Below are 24695 nucleotides of genomic sequence, written 5' to 3' on the forward strand. Positions count from 1 at the left end.
ATAATACAACCGTCGTATATTAAACTTCTATTCAAATATGTAGGTTTTGTTTTGTTTTTGAGATGGAGTCTAGCCCTATTATTGCCCAGGCTGGAGTGCAGTGGTGTGATTTTGGCTCACTGCAACCTCCACCTCCAGGGTTCAAGTGATTCTCCTGTCTGAGCCTCCTGAGTAGCTGGGATTACAGGCGCCCACCACCATGCCTGGCTAATTTTTGTACTTTTAGTAGAGACGGGGTTTCACCATGTTGGCCAGGCTGGTCCTGAACTCCTGACCTCAAGTGATCCACCTGCCTCGACCTCCCAAAGTGCTGGGATTACAAGTGTGAGCCACCTCGCCTGGCCCAAACATGTAGGTTAAAGGTTTTATATTTACTTACTTTAGATACTGACCACATACAACAGATTATTCAAGAGTCATGTAGAAAAATGAGGTCCAAAACAAACTTTATTTACATAGAGACAATAAGGATCTCAATAACTCAAATACTGAATAATTAAGCTGTAGGTTGACTAGAAGTCCGTGATTCACCAATCCTGTTTTATGGAAGTAGTATAAAACTACATTTGTTATTTTCCCTCAGTTCTCTGGTATTCTTGAAGCTTGAAAGATTCAGAACACTTTAATGGTAACTTGTTGAACAGCAATAGAAATGAGATGATGTACTTAAAAGTCAGTCTCTCACAAAAAAGACGTTATATCCGAGTTCTGTTAAAGCCCCAGTCAGCAAGGCCCATAAAGGAATGAAGACATAGGATAGATTCATGGTAGTAAACTGTTCCAGTTTAGCACAGAGTGCGAGGCAGAAGGCTAATTTAAGTAACATTGCAATGAGGTACCAGGCTTTTTTTTTAATATTGTGTGATCCATGTCGAGGGTCAAAGCCAGACTTACACCGCCCAGCCATTTTCACAATCAGCATGACAAGAAGGATAGTATCAAATATCCAGACTGGAATAAATATGAGGAACCAGTTCCAAGGTGCCTTCTCATCCAGTTTCAACACCAACATGATCAAGAAGAGTAATGTGAAAAGCCAGGTGAGTAGTACTCTCTGAGCCAAGGACATTCTCATTTAAACAGTTTAAAGAGGCTGTTGCAGGATCGAAAAAAAGGAAATACACCCTAAGAGAAGGAGAAAAAGTCAAGATTGTTTTGATACCAGAAAAAAAGTATCACTTCCATTCCTAGTGAACAAAACTGGTTCTTTCCCAACTGACTTCCTAATTTTGAAAACATTCTACTATTCTTCCTTACAAATCCTCTAAAACTTAGTGATCATTGACATTATATCCACCATTCCTTACAGCCCATGACAAAATACAATTTTTAGTATATCCACTGTATAAGCTCTATTCAAAATGTCAGGTGATTCCTTTTCAATGCTATCACTCGAGTCCAGGCACTTACAACTTTATTCTTGCACCGCAAAGATGTTCTTCATCTTCCTATACATTTGCAAATCTGTAATTTTTCATTCAGTTTCAAGGGGTACAAAGAAAAAAGCATTCAAAGTAGTGAAAAAGGGAAAGGTGGGTATCAAGCTGAGAAGAGTTTTTTTTTTTTTTTTTTTTTTTTTTTTTTTTTTTTGAGACCGAGTCTCGCTCTGTCGCCCAGGCTGGAGTGCAGTGGCGCGATCTCGGCTCAATGCAAGCTCCGCCTCCCGGGTTCACGCCATTCTCCTGCCTCAGCCTCCCGAGTAGCTGGGACTACAGGCGCCCACAACCGCGCCCGGCTAATTTTTTGTATTTTTAGTAGAGACGGGGTTTCACCGTGGTCTCGATCTCCTGACCTTGTGATCCGCCCGCCTCGGCCTCCCAAAGTGCTGGGATTACAGGCGTGAGCCACCGCGCCTGGCCGAGAAGAGTTTTAAAAGAAGGGAATGGGAAGGGTGCGCGACTCACGCCAGTAATCCCAGTACTTGGGTAGGAGGTGGGCCTATCACTTGAGCCCAAGAGCTCCACGCCAGCCAGGGCAATATAGCGAAACCCTGTCTCTACAAAAAATAAAAAAATTGGCAAGGCGTGATGGTATGCACCTTGTAGTCGCAGCTACTGAGAGGCTAAAGTGGGAGGATTGCTTGAGTCCAGGAAGTCGAGGCTGTAGTGAGTGACCCGTGAGATCGTGCCACTACACTCCAGCCTGGGCAACAGAGTGAGATCCTGTCTCAATCAATCAATCCATCAATAAAAGGAGGGAACGATTAATAAAAATTATAAGAATATAAAGTAGAATTAACATTTTAGTGGCTGGAGGCAGTGGCTCATGCCCATAGTCCTAACCCTTTGGGAGTCCAAGCAAGGCAGGTGCATCTCTTGAGCCCAGGAGTTCACGACTAGTCTGGGCAACATGGTGAAACCCCGTCTCTACTAAAAATACAAAAAATTAGGTGCAGTAGCACGTGCCTGTATTCCCTCCTACTCGTGATGCTGAAGTGGGAGAATCACCTGAACCCGGGAAGTCAAGGCTGCAGTGAGCCATGTTGCTCACTGCACTCCAGCCTAGGCGATGGGAGTGAGACCACTGTCTAAAAAAAAAAAAATTGTAAAGAGGTTGTTAGGCTATATAATATAAAAGGCATTGGTAACACTGGATTTTCACATAGTCTGAAACTTATATTCTTAAATTCTCACTTATTTTCTCATAAAAATTCTTACAAATATCTTCTTGATATAATAGTTTTTTTCCTTTTAACAATACTCTCACTGATTTGTGGAGATATATATATATATATAAAACTACTTGTTATCCATTCAATAATCAGGACCACCTAATAACTTTTGATGTTTTGTGATTATTAGATGCTAAATTTTGGGGGCTATTTCTTATATCACTATTCTGCCTCACTGATCCATATGTTTCTCTTTTGCACTAATACTGTATGACTTACTGTTGCTCTAGGAATGTATTAATATCTGGAAGACCTAGTATCTACTAGCTGTTCTCTTTTCTAGAATCTTTTTTTCTTTTTTGAGATGGAGTCTCACTCTGTCACTCAGGCTGGAGTGCAGTAGCACGATCTCGGGTCACTGCAGCCTCTGCCTCTCGGGTTCAAGTGATCCTCCCACTTCAGTTTCCCAAGTAGCTGGGGTTTCACCATGTTGGCCACGCTGATCTCGAACTCCTGATCTCAAGTGATCCACCCACCTCAGCCTCCCAAAGTGTTGGGATTACAGGTGTGAGCCATCATGCCGGCTTCTTTTCTAGAATATTTTCTATTTTGTCCTTACAGTTTTTCAATGCTAAAATTGCTAAGCTGATTCTTAAAAACTTAGAATTTTGATTGTGAATGCATAAAACTTAGGGATAGCATTTATTTTATTTAATCTTCACATATAGGTTTATGATATGTTCCTCTACTTAAGTTTTTTATACCAACCTTTATGACCATTTGGAAAAAGGATAAGTAGAATGGGAAATCAGAAGCCAGACTGTATGCAGTTAACAGAAGATCAAGAAATGGAAACAATTGAGAACACTTTATTCCTTTGAGGCATTTGGAGAAGAGAAAATGAAAGATAGGGTATATGAAACTGAAAGAAGAAATTTTCAGGAAAGGAAGAATTTATGACTACAAACAGAGAAATAAGCCAATGGGGAATGGCCCTGAAGATGAGAGAGGATACTTGATGGAAAGAGAAAAAGATCAGAAGGTGCTACCCATAGGAACAAAAGCATGCGTGGTAGGAGGAAAGATGCAGGAAGATAATAGAGAAAAGGTGAAGAAACTGGCTAATTGAGCCAAATAACCTAGATTAGCGTGCTCAATTATGTTTTAGAACTAACTTTGATGTACTGTGCAACATCTATACTACTTTAAATAGTGGATGGCTATCACGGTGCAAGAGGACACATCTGTTCTATTTCAACAGTTAAGTATGAGTCTCCTAACTCACCTCTTTTCCCTTATACCCATCTAGTGGCACTTAAACTTGTTTACTTAATTGGCACAGGCTTCATACTGCAGTACTTTTGCTCCTAAGGAGGCATTTTTCTGTGTTGGTTTCCTTTCCCGGCCAGAGGCTGCCATATAGTGGGATGTGGGACTGAATTTGGAAGCAGGGTTGGATGGGTGTGTGTTGATTAATAACCATGGATGGATTTCATCCTGTAAATTGCACAATCCCCATCTCCAATCTATCTGGCCGTTTTTGTGAACCTCTGAAAAACGGTTTACGATTATACATTTGCTTAAACCTAACTGTTCCATCTGCCATCGGATAAGACAAGCTTCATTTTTTTCTTATATTTGGCTGCACTCACCACAGGTGCTTTAAGGCTGGAGGTGAAAGGATGCAAGTAACAATCTTATCGTGCCTACAAGATTTATAATGTGGGATGTAACAAAATTCTGTTATGTTCTTGCACGAAAATACCCTCAGTGGGGAAGCACTGCTGATACTTAAATGACGATTGAAGGATTGTACGCTTGTAGGCTGAGCTACAACGATGACATACGATCCCAGTTTTACATTTACGTCTTCATCAATTTGGGCAGTCGTTATGTTTCCTACTATTCTCTCCACATGAAAGGGGGAGGTGCGTACTCCAAAAATGTGCTCAACTAAAATGTTTCCCATTTAAGGTGGCTATTTCCTGCACTAGGAAGACACTTAAATATTTGTTAATGATTCCTTATTCATTTTTAAAACCTTCGGAGTGACCCCGTTATGGAAATATATAGAGCCCTACCCACATCGCCCGCGGGTGGGTATCAGCCCCCATTTCCCTTCTCTCGCCACTGCCAGTACTCTACCAAGTGAACCTGCCTCATCCCAAAGATAATTTTGCTTCATGAGTCCACATATTTATTCTTCATAATGAGTCGCTTTTGAAAAGCCTTGCAGCAACGGCCTTGCCAAAGGAACAGCGTTCTGCTTACAACTTAGCTTATCTGGGGGCCTACTTGCCCCTGGAACTTCAGGACGCTCCTAAACTATACTTGCCCTTCTGCAAAACCGACAGTCGGCTCGCGGCGCCCCACCCGGACGCTCCCCTTTTATGGGCTGTGGGCCCAGCACACGTTGGAGTTTACCACGGTTCCTGCTGGATGCGCACAGAAGCCCTGGAGCCAAGCAGGCGTGTGCGCGTTTGGGGCTGGCTGTGTGATGGGTTGGGGGTCGGCCGCACAGCCCACGGAAGCATCAGGAGACCAGCGCCGGTCTACCGTGCGGGCTAGGGCAGAGCCCCAGACTCACCTGGCAGCGCCACCGGCCGGAGAGCGGAGAAGGACGCGAAGATCAGGAAATTCGCCAGTTTGGATGCTTGTCCTTTTCCGCACTTTTCCCCCCATTAAATCCAGAACCCGTCACATGATAATTAAGAAAAAAATTCAGTTCCGCCTCCCCAAAACACTGCGTTATAGGATCTCTCAGTCCTACCTCAGTGCCGCGCCCACATCCGGGGCTGGTTCTCACCGCCCCTGAGCCTATCCTATAGGTAGGGAGGACGCCAATCTGGATTCAGAGGTCCCTTTTCCGCGGTAATTGGACCATTTGTCCTCCGGTGTAAACCAATCGACTTTCCTAACTTTCGGGTTGGACAGAAAGGCGGCAATAAAAAGCCCCATTGGTCCCGCCTCTCTACTGTCACGGGTTAGGAGGGAAATCAGTCCAAGTTCAGCCTGGAGTTTCCGTGCTCCCATTGGGCCCACAGATGTTAATCAGAGCAGCCGGCGCTCAGCTCCGCCCTCTGGGGACGCCCCGCCCCTCCTCCCATCCTCCCTGCCCGCGCGCAGTGACTGCAGGCTCCGGCGCAAAATCCTGCGGGAGAGGGGGTGGGGCAACGCTCTGGAGGCAGCGCGCCCGCCGGCAGCCTCGTTGTGGCTCCTCGGGCTCTGTCGGCGGCGGCGCTAGCCTCGGAGTCTCCCGCGCGCACCTCAGCCGCCTCCTAGCGGCGCGGCGCCCGCTCCTACGGTAAGAGCGGCATCACCTCCGCGCTCGGGTGGGCCATGTGGAGGTCGTCGAGTTCTGACACAATCTCGAGGATGGATCGGGACGAGGGAGGATAGCGGTCGTCGGGATGGAGGTGGGGGCTCCGGGGCCAGCGCGTCGCCCTCCGCCGCCGGCGTCTTTCCCGGCAGTCTCCCGTACCTGAGGGCCGGAGTCAGCCGCGACCCCCTCCTATCAGTCGGCTGGTGGCGGAGGCTCAGCCGCCTTCCCCCCGAGCTCGCGCGGTCCTCAAGCCTTGATGGTGACGGGCCGAACCCCAGCACCGCCACCCGCCCCTCGGGCCCCGCTCCCAGGCCCCTGTCCTTTGCTTCCTTCCCTTAGCGCTGTGCTGAGGGGACGTCGGGTCCTGGAAGGGCGTTCAGGGGTCTCGGGTGGCTAGCCCGGCGGGCAGGGAGAGGTCAGCTAGCGGCCGGAGGAGCGGGCTCGGGGGGGGGGGGGGGGCCGGCGGCTCGCGCGCTGGCGGAGGTGGAAGGAGGGTCGCTGCCCTGCCCCCTCTGAGCAGGCGGCAGTCGAGTTTTCCGATCCCAACACGGCGGAGAGGGTGCTGAGATGCTAGGCATGGGCCTTAAGGGGTAGTTCCCGTCTGGAAACAATACCGTGCTCCAACAGCATGCTTCGGTTTTTCTTATTTTTATCTGCCCAGTGTTGACAGCCAGCATTCTGGTATTGTCCTTCGAGTCATGGCTTTCCAACTCAGCACCTCCTTGTGTAACTTCAGGGATCATTCTGTCACTAATCTGTCACCCTTTTTATTTTTAGCGTGGCAAAAACAAGGAACTGCCTTATACTAACCTGTGCAGGATCTGGAACAATTTATTAATCTCAGTGCGTACTTTACATGCCAAGTAATTTTGAAATTCATGGTGAATATTAAATATTTTGTAGTTTTCGGTTACTTTCTTTGTGTATAGTATATCCTCCTTGCTTTGAGACTACTTTTTAGGTGTGATACTTTAATCTTACAGTTTTTGGTTAGGTTTTGCCATTTTTAAATGTTTTTTTCATTTTTTTTCCTCCAAGACTTTGGCTAGAGACTTAGTATTTGATCTTGTTTTCAGGTATTTTTGTAAAGTTTGTTTTCTTTCAAACTGGGCTTTTTTCACCGTATTTTTAATACTGGAAGGGGAATTCTGAGAGTCTGGAAACTGCGCACTTTAGCCTAAAGAGCCACAAAACAGTATAACAATTTGAAATCCTAACTTGGATATGGTGTATGGACTGCAAATTTTAAGAGAAGGAAATGGATATGCCTTATCAGTTGCAGTGGCTCAACCTCCATAACCTAGAGGAGAGGAATCTGGAGGTCTGGGGAGAATGAGCCGTGTCTGGGGCCAGAAACAAAGTGGTTCCAGGAAATTTTTTTGCTCCAGAAATAGCCTGCCTCCCACACAGACTAGCTGTCTGAATGCATCTGATAGTTTTAGGTTAGGTGTTAGTGAGGTGGAGAGTTTTCGTGTTCTAATTTTGACCACTTTCTGGTGGAGCATGAAAATGTGGTGAGTAAACAAGTATAGTATACAATAGGGGCACTCTTGCATAGTCAAGCCTCCAAGAGTAAACTTTCTTTGAGCCCAAACTGGCACTGGACAGTTGGCCTTAAAAATAAGGTGACCCACCCAGTTTTTAAACCATGAACCTTTTTTGGCTGGTCCATTTAATGCAGAATTGCAAGGAATTTGTAACGAAAAAAACCTTCACTAAAATGAAGAGAATTTAGGGTGTCATGTGGATAAAATGAGACTTGAAATAGTTGGACTACTTGTATATTATTTAATCATTTTAGTCCTGTGAGATGGGTACTGATTACTGTCATTTTATAGATGAGCAAACCAAGACTTAGTTAACTAATTTGTTCAAGATTTCTTCACTAATGAGTCAATAGAGGTGAGATTTACACCTATACACTCTGATTCCAAAGCCTACATTCCAAGCCATTATACTTTATTACCACAGTAAAATTGGATTCTTGGAGACTTTATAGTAGGAGACTACTCAGTGGAAAATAATGCTGCAAAACCGTAAATTGAATCCACTATTGTACATAGTAACACTTTGAGATCATTGTATAATAGGCACTATTGGATTTTGCTGAAGATAAAGGGATGGAGTTACCTTCTCTGTGTTTGAGGAGCATCCATTTGATGGGAGAGATAGGTATTTGAACAAACTATGATAATACAATACAATATATACAGATTCAGCATCTGTAAACTGAAAATCTGAAATGCTGTAAAATCTGAAACCTTTTGAGTGTCAAGATGTTGCCACAAGACACTTGACTTCATATGACAGGTTACAGTCAAAATACAGTCAAGCCGGGCGCGGTGGCTCACGCCTGTAATCCCAGCACTTTGGGAGGCCAAGGAGGGTGGAGCACCTGAGGTCAGGAGTTCAAGGCCAGCCTGACCAATATGATGAAACCCCGTCTCTATTGAAAATACAAAAAAAATTAGCCGGGCGTGGTGGCATGCACCTGTAGTCCCAGCTACTCCGGAGGCTGAGACAGAAGACTCACTTGAATCCAGGAAGTGGAGGTTGCAGTGAGCCGAGATTGTGCCACTGCACTCCAGCCTGAGTGACAGAGCAAGACACCATCTCAAAATAAAAAATAAAAAAAGTCAAAACTTTGTTTCATGCACAGAATTATTTTAAAATGTTATATAAAATTACCTTCGGGCTATGTGTATAAGGTGTAAATGAAACATAAATGAATTTTGTGTTTATACTTGGGTCCCATCTCTAAGATATCTCTTTATGTATATGCAAATATTCCAAAATCCAAAATGCTTGTGGTCCCAATAATTCTTGAGACAAGAATTCAGTTAAAGTATAGACAGTCTGGATTTGAATTCCTGGAACATAATACCAAACCTCTTTTAGCATCAGTTCCCTTATCTGTTTAATGGAAAGGATAATACTTCAAAGATGATATTAAGCCTTAAATAAAATATATAAAGTACTGGCACATGGAAAGCAGTGAATAAAAAAGAAACAATAAATTTTAAGAGAGAACTAGTTGGGTTTCAGGGGAGCTAACACTGAAGCCTTAAAGGTCTGAAGGTGGTGTTTGTAGGTGGGGAAGGAGGGCATTCCGTGCAGAACAGGAAGAGGCAGAGTCTCAGAACAGAAATGTGGATTGCTGAGGGAATGGTAAGTAATTGTAGCTTTGTATAAAATGTATGTGTGAAGGCCAGGTTTAAGTGATAATGGTATGTAAATGTGATTGGACAAAGTGAGTACTACCCAGTTTTGATAATTGGAAATTGCATACTTAGATACTAAAATTACAGGAAAACCTGAGCAGTTTGTCCATTATTACATGTTTATTTAATATTTACCTTCCAATACTTATTTTCCCAGTTCAAAGTAAGACTCGAAGAATTCCAAAGTGACGGTTGCCATCCTTTAACCCCTTTACCTAGTCTGTAACCACCTGGAGTCATTATTGCAAACTCCCCTTTGCATATTTTGACTGTCTTTTCTTAACCCCTACTTGATATATGATAGTGGGCCAGAATTTTTTTTATTTTGAGACAGAGTCTCATTCTGTCTTCCAGGTTGGAGTAGAAGTGCGATCACTGTAAAACCTTGAACTGTCAGGCTCAGGCAATCGTGTTGCCTCAGTCTCCTGAGCAGCTACACCTGCAGGCATGCACCACTGTGTCCAGCTAATTTTTTAATTTTTATTTTTTTGTAGATACAGGGTCTTGCTATGTTGGGCAGGCTAGAGACCTCAAGCGATTTTCCCACCTTGGCCTCCCAAAGTCTTGGGATTACACGTGTGAGCCTCCACACCTGGCCAGGGTGTTTTAAATTGGGACTGCCCTTGAAAATCTGAGAAAGTCTCATGCTTCTGTCTTCTCAGATTAATACCGAACCATAAATACATTAAATTTACAAATCTGAAACATCATTTGATGACCAGAATCATGTGAAAGTGGAAAATATTAAGTGACATTTAGGAAAACTGCATTTTTAGTCCACCTTGTTAGTCTCATGAAAATTGCTAATGTGACACAAAATATAGAAGTGAGTTTTCAGATGAGAACAACTGACTGCTTCCTAGAACAGGTAGTTGTAGAGCACTAGGAATGAAAATATGCTGGATTTCATTCTGGGTACTGAACAGGAACTGGGGCAGGAAATAGCTGTGGCTGAACCACTACCTGATAATAATCATAACATGATTAAATTTGACATTTAAGGAGAGGAAGTAAAGGGAAAAGTGCATAGTGTGCAGCTTTCCAGTTGCAAAAACAGTTCAAGAAAGGGGCTGTTCAAAGTATATCTACAGCAATTTTAAAGACATGTAGGCACTCATATTTGTTGCATGAATGAAAGTACTTTTGTAAGACCTTCTGTATAGGATTTGTTACAGATAGCAAAAAATGTATGAAACTTAGGTGGCACGGGTTTTGGTGCTCTATAGACCTAGGTTCAAGGCCTGATACTGACATCACTGGTTGTGTGACATTGGACTCCTTATGTAATATTTTTGAGGTTCAGTTTTATTTATTCACCAAATGGAGTTACCTACTTTCTGAGATTTTAAGAATTAAATGAGATAATAATGTATGTAAAGCACTTAACATATTCTTGGTTTATAAGACTAGCTCAAAAAGTGGTTGCTGCAATTATTTGACTAAGTTGAACAGGCGTGTGTGCGTGTGTGTATGTATGTTTTAAAATACCAATTCCCAGATAGAATAAGAGAAGCCAGAAAATGTCCAACAAGCAAATAAAACCTTAAAAAGAGGCAATAGGATTCAACAGGTAGAGTTGAATAATCATTTTACCCACACAAAAGAAGGGAAAATATATGGAGAGAGCTTCACATTATCAACTTTTTTCTGAAGAAAGTACATCAAATTCATTAAACCAGATGGAGTGCATAAATAAGGTTTTGCTATTCGAAATGACAATGAAAAACATAAGTGAAGTAGGGTTTCAGTACCATGAATTAAGTGTATAGGGAAAGGGACTCGTTTTCTCAAATCTCTTAACCACTTTCTTATTTCTAAAATTCTTTGACAAGGAAAAGCTATTAATTGTATAGTTATGGGAATGCTTTAATTGCAAGTAATCCTGGGAGACAGAGCATACTGATTTATCTACACAGATTTCCTGTGTGTTCATTCCGTATATCCCATTGTCTTTTGTGTGTCTTTTAGGTGCTGAATGTATGAATGCATCATTTGTTGAAAAATAAACCCATCTTCTTGTTCCTAAATCTGTTTTACCCTTGTAGTCTCTATCTTAATGAGGGTTCTTTTTTTCGTTTGATATAGAGTTTTGCTCTTGTTGCCCAGGCTGGAGTGCAATGGTGCGATCTCGGCTCACTGCAGTCTCCTTCTCCTGACTTTAAGCAATTCTCCTGCCTCAGCCTTGCGAGTAGCTGGGATTACAGGTGCCCGTCACCATGCCCAGCTAATTTTTGTATTTTTAGTAGAGATGGGGTTTCACCATGTTGGCCAGGCTGGTCTTGAACTCCTGACCTCAGGTGATCCACCCGCCTTGGCCTCCCAAAGTGCTGGGATTACAGGCGTGAGCCACCATGCCTGGCCTTAATGAGGGTTCTTTTAGTGTTCAAGCCAAGAGTCATGTGGTGTCCTTACTCTGTTCCTCTCCATATCTTTAATTGCCAGTCAATTACTACATCTGGTCCTCTGTCTGCTTCTACTAACATCCATCTTTCAATCTGGCCTGGTCCCAACACCCACAATTAAGAAAAAAACAAAACAACCGTTGCCACTGACTTAGTTCAAACCTCATTATTGTCCCCAAATTATGTCATTTATTTCCTTTTAGGAAATTAAATTCTTCACACAGCTTCTTCACACAGTTCTTCACACAGCTTCCTTCAGAATAATTTTGCTGAAATACCAACATAATGATATCAAAATTATATTTTTAGTGTCTGCACATGACGGTTAATAAATATTTGATCCTTCCATGTATCTTAAACTTCAGACAATACTAAGTGACTTACATATATAGGCTTGTTAGGCTTGGGATTTTCTTTGTGGGAAGGATTTTAACTGTAAATTCAATTTCTTTAATAGACACAGACTTACTCAGTTTATTTCTTCTTGAGTTAGCATTGATAGTTTGTATTTTCCTAGGAATCTGTTCATTTCATCTAAAGTTGTTAAATTCATTGGCATAAAATTATTCATGACATTTTCTTATTAATCTTTTTAATATCTGTAAGACATATAGTGCTGTCCTCTCTCTCATTCTGACTGCTGTCTTTTCTCTTTTCTCTCCTGTTCTCCTGGCTAGAGGTTTATTGATCTATTTTATTGATCCTCTCAGAGAACCAGTTTTTAGTTTTTTGTATTGATTTTCTATCCTCAATTTCACTGGTTTCTATTCATCTTTATTATTTTTGTTTCTACTGTTTATTTTGCATTTTATTTGTTCTTGATTTGCTAGAATCTTAAGTTGGAAGCTTGGCTCATAATTTGAAACATTTATTCTTCTCGAAAAGGAGTGTTTAATTCTATAAAATTCTCCCCTAAATAGTGTTTTGACTGCATCTCATGAATTTTGATATGTTTTCATTTTCATTAAAGTTCAGAATCCTTGATAAATTCCTTTGTGATTTCTTTGACTCCACTTGTTATTTATAAGTATGTAGATGAGTTTCCAAATATTTGGGGATTTTTCAGATATTTTTTCCTTAGTTCTAACTTGATTTTGCTGTGGTCAAAGAACATACATTGTATGTTTTGAATCATTTTAAATTTATTGAGACTTGTTTTATGGCCCAGATTATGGTCTGCCTTGGCAAATGATTCATTCACACTTGAAAATAATTTTGGGTGGAGTGGTTTATAAATGTCAGTCAAGGCTGGGTGGGATGGCTCACACCTGTAGTCCCAGCACTTTGGGAGGCTGAGGCAGGGGGATCATTTGAGGTCAGGAGTTCGAGACCAGCCTGGCCAACATGTTGAAACCTCGTCTCTACTAAAAGTACAAAAAATTAGCTGAGGTTGGTGGTGTGTGCCTGTAGTCCTAGCTACTCAGGAGGCTGGGGCAGAAGAATTCTTTGAACCTAGAAGGTGGAGGTTACAGCAAGATCACACCACTACACTCTAGCCTGGGTGACTCCATCTCAAAAAAAAAAAAGTCAGTCAAGTCAAGTTGGTTGATAGAATTGTTCAGGTCTTCTATATGTCCTTGTTGATTTTGTCTACTTGTTATATCAATTTTTGAAAGAATGGTATTGAATCTCTATAGATGTGGACTTGCTGATTTCTCCTTGCAATTCTTTAAATTTTTGCATTATGTATTTTGAAGTTCTATTGCTAGGTGCACGCATATTTATGATTGTTACGCTTGCTTGGTGAATTGGATCCCTTTATCATTGTGAAATGGACCTCTTTAATCCTGGTAATATGTTTTGCTCTGAAATCTATTTTGTATAGCCATTCGAGCTTTGTTTTAATTGGAGTTAACATGATATTTTTTTCCATCTTTTTACTTTCTACCTTTTTTATGTTTATATTTAAGTGAGTATCTGACAGATACACATAAAAATAGGTCTTGCTTTTGGGTCTTGGGTCTTGCTTTTTAAAATCCAGTTTCCTAATCTCTGCCTTTTGATTTAGACCATTTACATTTAATGTGATTATTGATATTATTGGGTTTAAGTCTATCATCTTGCTATTTGTTTTTTGTCTCATCTGTTCTTTCTACCTTTTTTGGATTCTTTGAGTATTTTTATGACTTCACTTTATAACCATTTTTGACTTGTCTGTAACTCTTTTTTTCTTGTAGTTTTGTTTGTAGTAGCTAGTATACATCATTATTACAGTCTACTTTTGAGTAATAAAACTACTTCATATATTTTATGAGAACCTTTTAACAGTAAACTGTTTCCCCTTTCTGAAACTTTGTGCTGTTATTTGTGCTGTATATTTTAAATCCCAAACTATGTTGTTGATCTTTTAGCTTTAGTCAGTTCTCTTTTAAAGAGATTTAAACACACATACACACACATACATTTTATATACATAAAATTTTTTAAAGACTCTTAGATTTGCCCCTTTTAAGGTTGAATAATATCCTATCATATGTATGTACTATTTTTTGTTCATCCATTGATGGACATTTGGGCTGCTTCCGCCTTTTGCCTATTGTCAATAGTGCTGCTATGAATATGAGTGTGTGAGTATCTCTTTGAAACTCTGCTTTCAATTCTTTTGGATATATTCACAGAAATGCGATTGCTGAATCATATGGTAGTTCTATTTTTAATCTTTTTGTACCATTTTACAATTGCATCAACAGTGCAGAAGGGCTCCAGTTTTTCCACATTTTCATCAATATTTATTTTCTGTTTTTTTTGTTTTGTTTTTATGATAGCCGTCCTAATGGATGTAAGGTGATATCTTGTGGTTTTGATTTGTACTTTTCTGATAATTAGTGATGTTGAGCATCTTTTTGTGTGCTTGTTGGCCATTTGTGTATCATCTTTGGGCACATGTCCATTCAAATCCTTTGCCCATTTTTAAATCAGGTTATTTGATTTTTTGTTATTGTGTTGTAGGAGTCATCTATATATTCTGGATATCAACCCCTTACCAGATTTATGATTTGCAAATATTTTCTCCCATTCTGCAAGGGAGAAAAATATATGCCTTTTGATGCACAAAAGGTTCTAAGTTTGACGTAGTCCCATTTGTCTGTGTTTGCTTTTGTTGCCTATACTTTTGGTGTTATAGCCAAGAAATAATTGCCAAGTCAGATGTTATGAAGCTTTCTCCTGTGTTTTCTTCTAGGAGTTTTTTAGTTTTATTTCTTATGTTTAGGTGTTTAATCAATTTTGAGTTAAGTTTTGTAGAGGGTGTAAGATAAAGGTCCACCTTCATTCTTTTTGTTGTATCCCATTTTCCCAGCACCATTTGTTGAAGAGATTGTTCTTTTCCTACTGAGTGGTCTTGGTACCCTCATTGAAGATTATTTGACCACATATATGAGGGTTTATTTCTTGGGTCTTTATTACATTTGTTGATTTATCTTTATACCAATATCACACTGTTGTGATTACTGTTTTGTAATATGTTTTGAAATCAGGAAGTGTGAGTCCTCCAAATTTGTTGTTCTTTTTAAAAATTGCTTTGGCTATTTGGGGTCCCTTAAGATTCGATATATATTTTAGTATGAGTTTTTTGGTTTCTGCCAAAAATGCTCTTGGGATTTTGATAGGGATTGCACTGAATCTGTAGATTGCTTTGGGTAGTATGGAAATTTTAACTGTGTTACATTTCTCAGTCCATGAACATGGGATTTCTTTTCATTTATTTGAGTCTTTAATTTCTTTTAGCAATGTTTTAAATAACAGATGTTGCAATATCCTTGTTTACAAGTCCTTTCATCTTTGTCATTTGTGGGTCTGATTCTGTTTCCTCATCATGAATTATATTTTCCTGTTTACTTATATGCCTGCTGATTTTTGTTTGAATGCCAGACATTTTGTATTTCACGTTGTTTAAAGCTGTAATTGGTCTTCCTGCTCCTTTTTGGTGATTCTTTCCATTGCTTCAGGTAATTTTTCCTACACTGCATATGCCAGTCAATATTCAACTGAAGACTTAAGGGGAATCCTCTACAGAGCTACAGAACTGTCTTTGTGCAGTTCTCTCCTCTTTGGATACTTTGCTCTAGGAATTCTAGCTGCCTTGATGTCTCTGAATACTCAAATCTGGCTTGTCAATGTAGGGATACTTCTGGGCTTTGGATTTTCCCCTTCTGGCACTGCATCCTGGAAACTTTGCAGACAGCACACTTGGACAATCATAGGGCTCACTTTTTGTTTCCACTCTTTCAAGGATGTGCTATCAGTTACCCAAATATCTGAAAACATTTCACTTTTTTTCCTAACTTTTTAGTTTTTAAATGGAGAGGAATAATCTGGTTCTCATTACTCCCATCATGGCTAGAAGTGGGAACTCCTGTATACTGAGTTTTGAAGTAATATTTTAAATGGAAAGTATAAAAAGTACCATTTTGGTTTTATTATTTTTAAATCCCAAATTTGTGTTTAGGGTGCATAAGCATTGTATAGCCAGAACCAGAGTAGACTATAGGTTTGATTGGCTGAATGTGTTTAGGTTCATTGTCAACATTCCTGTTTCCCTTGAAATAAATGTAGGCATGTATGATGAGTTAAAAGGTAAGCAAATAATTGCATTTTCTTATATAAACCCAGTTCTTTTTTTTTTTTTTTTTTTTTTTTTTTTTTTTTTTTTTTTTGAGTTGGAGTCTCTCTTTGTCACCCAGGCTAGAGTACAGTGGCGTGATCTTGGCTCACTACAACCTCCGCCTCCTGGGTTCAAACGATTCTCCTGCCTCAACTTCCCAAGTAGTTGGGACTACAGGCAGGCACCACTGTACCCAGCTAATATTTGTATTTTTAGTAGAGATGGGGTTTTGCCATGTTAGCCAGGCTGGTCTCAAACTCCTGACCTCAGGTGATCTGCCCACCTTGGCCTCCCAAAGTTCTGGGATTACAGGCATGAGCCACCACTCCCAGCTGAATGATGTTCAGTGTGAGATTGGTTGATTTTTCCTCGTGATTAGATTTGGGTTATGTATTTTATTTTTTTTTTTTATTTTTGAGACAGAGGTTTGCTCTTGTGGCCCAGGCTGGAATGCAGTGGTGCCATGTTGGCTCACTGCAACCTCCACCTCTTGGGTTCAAGCGATTCTCCTGCCTCAGCCTCCAAAGTAGTTGGGACCAGGCACCCACCGCCATGCCCAGCTAATTTTTGTATTTTTAGTAGAGACAGGGTTTCATCATGTTGGCCAGGCTGGTCTTGAACTCCTGACCTCAAGTGATCCACCCACCTCAGCCTCCCAAAGTATTGGGATTACAGGCGTGAGCCACTGTGCCCAGCCCTGGGTTACGTACTTTAGGCAGGAATACTACAGACGTGATGTTGTGTACTTTCTAGTGCATTATATGAGGAGGGCAAATACTGTTATTTCTCCTATTACTGGTGATGATAACTTCTATAATTTAGTTAAGGAGATATCTGCCAGGTTTCTACAAGATAAAGTCACTGTTTTATTCTTTGTAATTAATACGTACCTGTGGTTAGATATTTTTAAGTTATGTTAGTATCCTACTACTCTTAAACTTACCCATTAATTTTAACATCTATTGATGATTCTTGTGTGAATCCATGATTATCAAGATGGGTGCCAAATGGTGATTTTTCTGATTTTGTAGTTTCTTTTATGTTTATTAGCTGACTTCTGTGATAAAGAAAAGCTTCTACCTCTTTTTTCACTTATTTATTCATATCAGTGTAGACTCATGGATTCTTGTTTTATTGTTTTGCCAATGACTCTATGATTCTTTGAGCATTTTCTTTCTGATCCAACAAGATATTCCACAGTCATCTGGTACTATCTCTGTGCCAGCCCTAGAGTAAGACATTTCTCTTAGCAATGTTGGTTTATTTTACTATGAAGTGGTATTTAGAGATCTAGGTGTTAGGTGTGCTTATTGCTACTGAGGAGTCATTGTTTCTAGGCCCTCTCAGTGGACGTAAAGTATATATGTATATGGATGAGTATATATATGTGTGGGTGTGTGTAATACACTTTTATTTTCAGAAAGAATATTAACTAGTGTCATGGCTGCTAAAAATAAAAAAGTGAATATAGGCTTAGGCTACATGATCAAGTGATCATATCCTTATCACAAGAAATTGTAGCTCCAATGTTTTGCATTCTTCAAATACATTGTTTTGTTGACTAACTGGATTCCAGGAATTACTTAGATCTTATCTGATGAGAAAAAGAACCTGTATGGTGAGGGGCCTGGAAATCATGTTATATAAAGAACAGGTGAAGGAACTGGGAACATTTAGTCTGGAAAAAGATAAATGACAACATATGCTTATTATATTAAGTTGTTTGAGGCAGAAGAAATGACACACATTTATTCTGTGTTCACTTAGAGTACATAATTAATACAGATGAATGTATTTTAAGAGAGAGATAAATTTATCTCTGCATAAGGAAAATTTTGAGGCGAGTTTTCCTCTAATGGAGTAAAATGACTTGAATACCTCAAACCCAATTATTATCTCTAATCAGGAGAAGCTTGCTTATTACATAATTTGTGTGTGCTGTAAGACATTAGAACTACTTGAGAGATGTCTAAGTATGCTATATTTAGTGGCTTAGTCAATAGTATGTTTCATGAGATGCATCACGAGGAAAGGATTCTGTTCTAAATAAATGTAAGAAATAATGTGTACATAATCTTCTATTGGATATTTATAATGCAGAGTAACGTGTTAAAAGGCTCTGAGAAGTCCTCAAGTAAGGAAACTTGTTTGACTTTTTCTAATGTAGTGGATATAGGAACAGGTGAGGTTATAGGTATAATCTAATAGTAGCCATACAGTAGTCATCTATAGATGCATGGTCTGTCTTTCTTTCTTTCTTTCTTTCTTTCTTTCTTTCTTTCTTTCTTTCTTTCTTTCTTTCTTTCTTTCTTTCTTTCTTTCTCTTTCTTTCTCTCTCTCTTTCTCTTTCTTTCTTTCTTTCTCTCCCTCTCTCTCTCTCTTTTTCTTTCTTTCATTTTAAACCAGGCCTTCAAGCATTTTATCCTTTGAGTTACAAACAATCCAGTTACACACTCTTTTATACATGGTATTTAAACCAAGATATTAGATGTGATCATCAAGGGACTGTGTGAAGATAGAGATGTGCAAAAACTGAGCTCAGGGAGAAGAGGCAAACTAGCAAAGAAACTGAGAAGGAGTAAGTAAAGAGGAACAAACTGAAGAGAGTGGTTTCCCGGAAGCTAAGTGAATAAAGTGTTCCGGGAGAAGAGAACATGATCAGCTGTGCTTTATACTACCAGTAGGTTGAATAAGATAAGCAACCGAGACCTGACCATTGCATTTAGCGACTGGAAGTCATTGGTGTCCTTAAAGAGAGCTTTCAGTGGAGTACTGGGAGCAAAAGCATGATTGGATTGAGGAGAGGAGATGGAGAAGTGGGAGTAGATAGCAATGTTTTGCACTGAAAGGGAGAAGAGAAATGTATTTATTGAGCACCTTCTGTGTGTCATATTGCTGAAAATATTTAAGCAATGATGAAATATATGAGCTATACATAGCTTAGCTCATCATTCTGGCTTAAATAGCAGTTGCAGTATGTTTATTAAGTACTTTTCTCTGTGATGTAGATTTGAATAGACTAGAAATTGAAATATTGGTTTCCTGACTTACAGAAAATTTCTTCAGATTAAAAGAACATTGGGGATAGTGGCTGTTAAATTGTATTGCATTCTCCAGTTTCTAGGTGGTTTAGGCTAGTTGGCTTAGTAGTTTTATCAATCATGAATTGATGATCTGGACATGTTAATAACGATGTTACATAAAATAGTAAGATTTGGTGTCCAGTCGTATGTTCATCATTTTTAAAATGACCTAGTATCAAGAGTAATATTTAAAGCCACATATCCTAATTTTAAATTGGCCCCTGTAACCATAGGAGGAGAAAACTCAGGAAACACAATTCAGTCCTCACTTCTACTTCATTAACTTTCCATCTACCTTCTTGGAGCTAATTGCAAGCCCACTCTGTAAGTCCAATTGCGGCAACTTCTCATCGTTCACAGCTGTGTTAATATAAGGTCGCTGCAAACACTGAATTAGCCAATAGTGAAGCATTGCTCTTAGAGGAAATAAGAGTTGAGTTCCTGTGAGCCACTGGTCACAACATTTTTGTCATCAGTGATCAATCCATAACCTTGTTTCATATGTGTTTCTATTTAAAGACACCTTTTTTAATTTTGTTGTTAATTTTGTTAACATTGAACTGACAACCAACAGCACTATAACTCATATCTGAATGAAACTTAGCTAACACAGTATTTTCTCTGTAAGACACATTAAATCTTTCTTGCACTTAGGAGCACTAGACCGCATTTCAGCACTACGCTTGGGGGGCATTTTTTGTTTGTTTGTTTGTTTTTTGAGATGGAGTCTCACTCTGTCACCAGGCTGGAGTGCAGTGGTGCAATCTCGGCAATCTCGGCAATTTCTGTCTCCCTGGTTCAAGCTATTCTCCTGCCTCAGCCTCCCGAGTAGCTGGGATTACAGGCACGTGCCACCATGCCCAGCTAATTTTTGAATTTTTAGTAGAGATGGGGGTTTCACCATATTGACCAGGATGGTCTCAGTCTCCGGACCTCGTGATCTGCCTGCGTCGGCCTCCCAAAGTGCTGGGATTACAGGTGTGAGCCACCACGCCCAGTCCCGGGGGTGGTGGGGGGCATTTTTAAACAACAGTATCTAGGCCGGGTGCGGTGGCTTACATCTGTAATTCAGCACTTTGGGAGGCTGAGGCGGGTGGATCACTGGAGGTTAGGAGTTCAAGACCAGCCTGACCAACATGGTGAAACCTAGTCTCTACTAAAAATACAAAAAAATTAGCCAGATGTGGTGGTGTGCACCTGTCATCGCAGCTGCTCAGGAGGCTGAGACAGGATAAGCATTTGAATCCGGGAGGCGGAGGATGCAGTGAACTGATATCACACCACTGTAGTCCAGCCTGGGCAGCAGAGCGAGACTCTGTCTCAAAAATAAAATAAAATAAAACAGCAAAATCCCAACAAAAAGCAAAAAAAAAAAAAGAAAAAGAAAAAGAAAAAGAAAAGCCTAAAACATGACACTTACACCACAAAAAGGACACTTGTTTATAGTATAACAGCTATCTTATTTAAGAAGATAGTGTCACCTTCTTCAGCCTTTGCTGGGAACATGCATGTTGGGAACCTCAGATTTTTCTCTGCTTTGTGCATGTCTGTAAATGACTGTAAAAGTACCAGGAGTATTGATTTTAGCAAACAGGCAGATTTGCAGATAATGAACTCTATGAAAGTGGCTGTCCAGTATGTTAAATGGAAATTTTGGAATATATTGCATAATTCCATCATATTTATGATGGTAAGAATTCCAGTTTACTGAAGCTATAACTATTGGGAAATTGAAATTTAAAACTGGTTTCAATTTGTAGTTTTATCAAAGTTCTGCAGATAGATGTTTTCAGAGATAGTTATACAAAATTTAGGAAAATAGCAGCCCTAGAGCCCCTTTTCCACAGTTTCTGTTTCCCAGGGACAAACAGGTTCAGCTCTTTCAACTGATATTTTATTTACCATTCATAAAGATACGTGTTTGACTTCCAGTTACCTGCAGGGTCATAGATAAAGTGGATCTTTTATTTTAACAGCTTTCAACTAGTCTGCCTAAAGATGGGACTAACTTTATTCCCATTTCCAGGGGATGCTTAAACCATGAATCCCTGAAACTTTTTGATTTTATTGCATAAATTGGGTTAATATTCTCCTTTCTCTACTATTGCTGTCTGCTATCTCAGATCTGCTAGGTCAGTTACAAGTCACATATCTTCTTTCAAGCTTCATTTTTGTTGTTTTTTTCTCTGTTCTCTCTGTTCTTGTGTACGTATGCCTTTGCTATCATTTCAGTTAGATATTATAAGGGAGTAAAGTTAGATGCCTATGTTTAGTTCGCCTTTTTTTTTCTTCGTGGAAATTTGGTTGTTGTTTTTAATATATTAGAATAACTTTTTTTTTTCTTTGAGATAAGAGTCTTGCTCTGTCACCTAGGCTGAAATGCAATGGTACAATCTTGGCTGGCTGCAACTTCTGCCTCCTGGGTTCAAGTGATTCTCGTGCCTCAATCTCTCAAGTAGCTGGGATTACAGGTGTGTACCACCATGTCTGGCTAATTTTTGTATTTTTAGTAGAGATGGGGTTTCACCATGTTGGCCAGGCTGGTCTTGAACTCCTGACCTCAAGTAGTCTGCCCATCTCAGCCTCCCAAAGTGCTGAGATTGCAAGAGTGAGCCACCATGCCTGACATGAAATAACTTTTAATAGTTTGCCTGTTTATAGTACATGGGTCCAGGACAGATACACATTTTGTTTTGCTCAATTCAATTACATTATTTAGAAAATCTATTTTTATTAATTGACAGTGTACATATTTGAGGGGTACATAACGATGTTTCAATACATATAATGTATAGTGATCAGATCAGGGTAATTGACATATACATTATTTCAAACATTATTTATTGTAGCTATTTGAACTGTATATTATTGTTAACGATAGTCATCTAACAGTGGTATAGAACACTAGAACTTATTCTTCCTATCTAGCTGTAATTTTGTAACCTTTCACAAATCTCTTCCTATCCCTCTCTTCCTTATGCCCTTCCCAGTCTCTAGTATCCTTTGTTCTACTTTTTACTTCTATGAGATCAGCTTTTTAGCTTCTACCATGAATGAGAACATGCAGGGTTTAACTTTCTGTTCCTGGCTTATTTCACTTAACATAATATCCTTCAGTTCCATCCACGTTGCTGCGAATGACAAGATTTGATTCTTTTTATGGCAGAACAGTATTCCACTGTCTGTAGACCCCATTTTCTTTATCCATTCTTCTGTTGTTGGGCATCTAGGTTGATTCCATATCTTGACTATTGTGAATAGTGCTGCAATAAACAAGGGGTGCAGATGTCTCTTCAATATACTGATTTTCTTTCCTTTGGATAAAATTCCCAGTGGTGGGATTGCTGGATCATATAGTAGTTCTATTAGTAGTTTTTTGAGGAATCTCCATGCGCTTCTCCATAGTAGCTGTACTAGTTTACATTCCTACCAAATGTGTAAGAGTTCCTTTATCTCTGCATCCTCACCAGCATTTGTTATCTTCTTGTCTTTTTGATCGTAACTATCTTAAGTGGGTGAGATGGTATCTCATTATAGTTTTGATTTGCATTTCCCTGATGATTAGTGTATTAGTTCATTCTCATACTGCTAATAAAGACATACCCGAGCCTGGGTAATTTATAAAGGAAAGAGGTTTAATTGACTCACAGTTGAGCATGGCTGGGGAGGCATCAGGAAACTTAAAATCATGGTGGAAGGGGAAGCAAACACGTCCTTCTTCACATGGCAGCAGGAGAGAGAAGAATGAGAACCAGGCAAAGGGGGGAGCCCTTTATAAAACCATCAGATCTTGTGAGAACTTACTCACTGTCATGAGAATAGCATGAGGGAAACCACCCCCCAGTGATTTAGTTACCTCCCACTGGGTCCCTCCCATGACACATGGGGTTTATGGAAACTACAATTTAAGATGAGATTTGGGTGGGAACAGAGCCAAACCATATCAATTAGTGATGTTGGGCATTTTAAAATATATTTATTGGCCACATGTATGTCTTCTTTTATGTGTTTAGATTTTTTGCCCATCTTTAAATTGGATTGTTTGTTTTTTGATGTTAAAAAGTTTGAGTTCCTTTTATATTCTGGCTATTAATTCCCTGTTCCATGAATAGTTTGCAAGTATTTTCTCCTAGTCTATAGGTTATCTTTTTACTCTGTTGATTGTTTCCTTTGCTGTGCAGAAGCTTTTTGTTTTTATATAATCTCCATTTGTTTATTCTTGCTTTTGTTGCCTATGTTTTTGAGGACTTATTCATAAAATCTTTTCTCAGACCAATGCCCTGAAGTATTTCCTCTATGGTTTCTTTTAGTAGTTTTGTAGTTTTGGGTTTTACATTTAGGTCTTTGATCCATTTTGGGGTCAGTTTTTGTATAGGATGAGAGATGGGCATCTAGTTTTATTCTTCTGCGTATCTAGTTTTCCCAGAAATATTTATTGAAGGGACTATCCTTTCCTCAATGAGTGTTCCTGACACCTTTGTTAAAAATCATTTAACTGTAGATACATGGATTGATTAATTTCTGGGTTCTTTATTCTGTTCCACTGATCTATGTGTCTGTTTTTATGCCAGTATTATGCTGTTTTGGTTACTATGGCTTTGTAGTATATTTTGAAGTCTGATGGTATGATGGCTCCTCTTTGTGCTCAGGGTTGCTTCAGCTATTCAGAGGCTTCTGTGGTTCCATATGTATTTTAGGATTGTTTTTTCTATTTCTGTGATGAAGGTAATTGTTATTTTGACATGTGCATTGACTCTGTAGATTTCTTTGAGTTGTGGGGTCACTTTAACAATATTCTTCTGATCCATATGCATGAGATGTCTTTCATTTGTTTGTGTCATCTTCAGTTTCTTTAATCAGTAGTTTATGGTTTTTCTGGAGAAGTCTTTCATCTCCTTGTTTAAATTTATTCCTAGGTATTCTTTTATTGTTGCTGTTGTTAATAAGATTACCTTTTTTGATTTCATTTTCAGCTAGTTTGTTGTTTGTGTTTAGAAATGCTACTGATTTGTGTATATTGATACTGTATCTTGTAATTGTACTGATTTCATTTATCAGTTCTAAGAGTTTTTGGTATAGTCTTTAGGTTTTTCTATATATAAGATTGTGTCATCTCCAAATAGACATTTTGACTTCCTCCTTTTCAACTTGGTTGCCTGTTATTTCTCTTGACTAATTGCTCCGACTAGGACTTTCAGTACTATGTTGAATAAGAGTTGTGAAAGTAGATGTCCTTCTCTTGTTCTAGTAGTCAAAGGAAACACTTTTGGCTTTTTCCTAGTCAGTATGATGTTAGCTTTGGGTTTGCCGTATATCGCCTTTATTATGTTGAGATACTTTCCTTCTATCCCTAATTTGAGAGGTTTTAATCATGAAAGAATGTTGACTTTTATCAAATGCTTTTTCTGTATCTATCAAGATGACCATATGGTTTTTGTCTTTCATTCTATTGG

General features: G+C 39.4%; 2 protein-coding genes across 11 annotated transcripts in view; one reads left to right on the forward strand and one right to left on the reverse strand.

Moving 5' to 3' along the window:
- Positions 1 to 429: 429 nt before the first annotated feature.
- On the reverse strand, positions 430 to 5540 carry LOC105475370 (transmembrane protein 60). Of its 2 annotated transcripts, none has more exons than XM_071094742.1 (2): positions 5382 to 5540; positions 430 to 1125 (listed from the first exon to the last, which is right to left on the reverse strand). In XM_071094742.1, the coding sequence occupies exon 2, from the start codon at positions 1073 to 1075 to the stop codon at positions 674 to 676; it is 402 nt and encodes a 133-aa protein (XP_070950843.1). In that variant the 5' UTR covers positions 1076 to 1125; positions 5382 to 5540; the 3' UTR covers positions 430 to 673. The 2 variants fall into 2 exon arrangements, with proteins under 2 accessions (XP_070950843.1, XP_011728870.1); XM_011730568.3 differs by lacking the exon at positions 5382 to 5540 and adding an exon at positions 5199 to 5379.
- Positions 5541 to 5715: 175 nt separating this feature from the next.
- The window catches only part of LOC105475369 (putative homeodomain transcription factor 2), a 158479-nt gene continuing 139499 nt past the window's right edge, over positions 5716 to 24695 (forward strand). For 3 of the 9 annotated variants that reach the window (XM_011730560.3, XM_011730565.2, XM_071094741.1), the window contains exon 1: positions 5716 to 5915. The gene's annotated coding sequence lies outside the window, so the exon portion shown is untranslated. Of the gene's footprint in view, positions 6028 to 6710; positions 6777 to 9082; positions 9102 to 24695 lie in introns of those variants that run through there. The other 6 variants (XM_011730567.3, XM_011730566.3, XM_071094740.1 and 3 more) reach the window with 5 other exon arrangements.

The sequence above is a fragment of the Macaca nemestrina genome, chromosome 4 (assembly GCF_043159975.1).
Source record: "Macaca nemestrina isolate mMacNem1 chromosome 4, mMacNem.hap1, whole genome shotgun sequence".
In the NCBI taxonomy this organism is placed as follows: Eukaryota; Metazoa; Chordata; class Mammalia; order Primates; family Cercopithecidae; genus Macaca; species Macaca nemestrina.

Excerpts from the sequence above, each read along its gene's own strand:
- LOC105475370 (XM_071094742.1), bottom strand. The coding sequence starts at position 1,075 with ATGAGAATGTCCTTGGCTCAGAGAGTACTACTCACCTGGCTTTTCACA.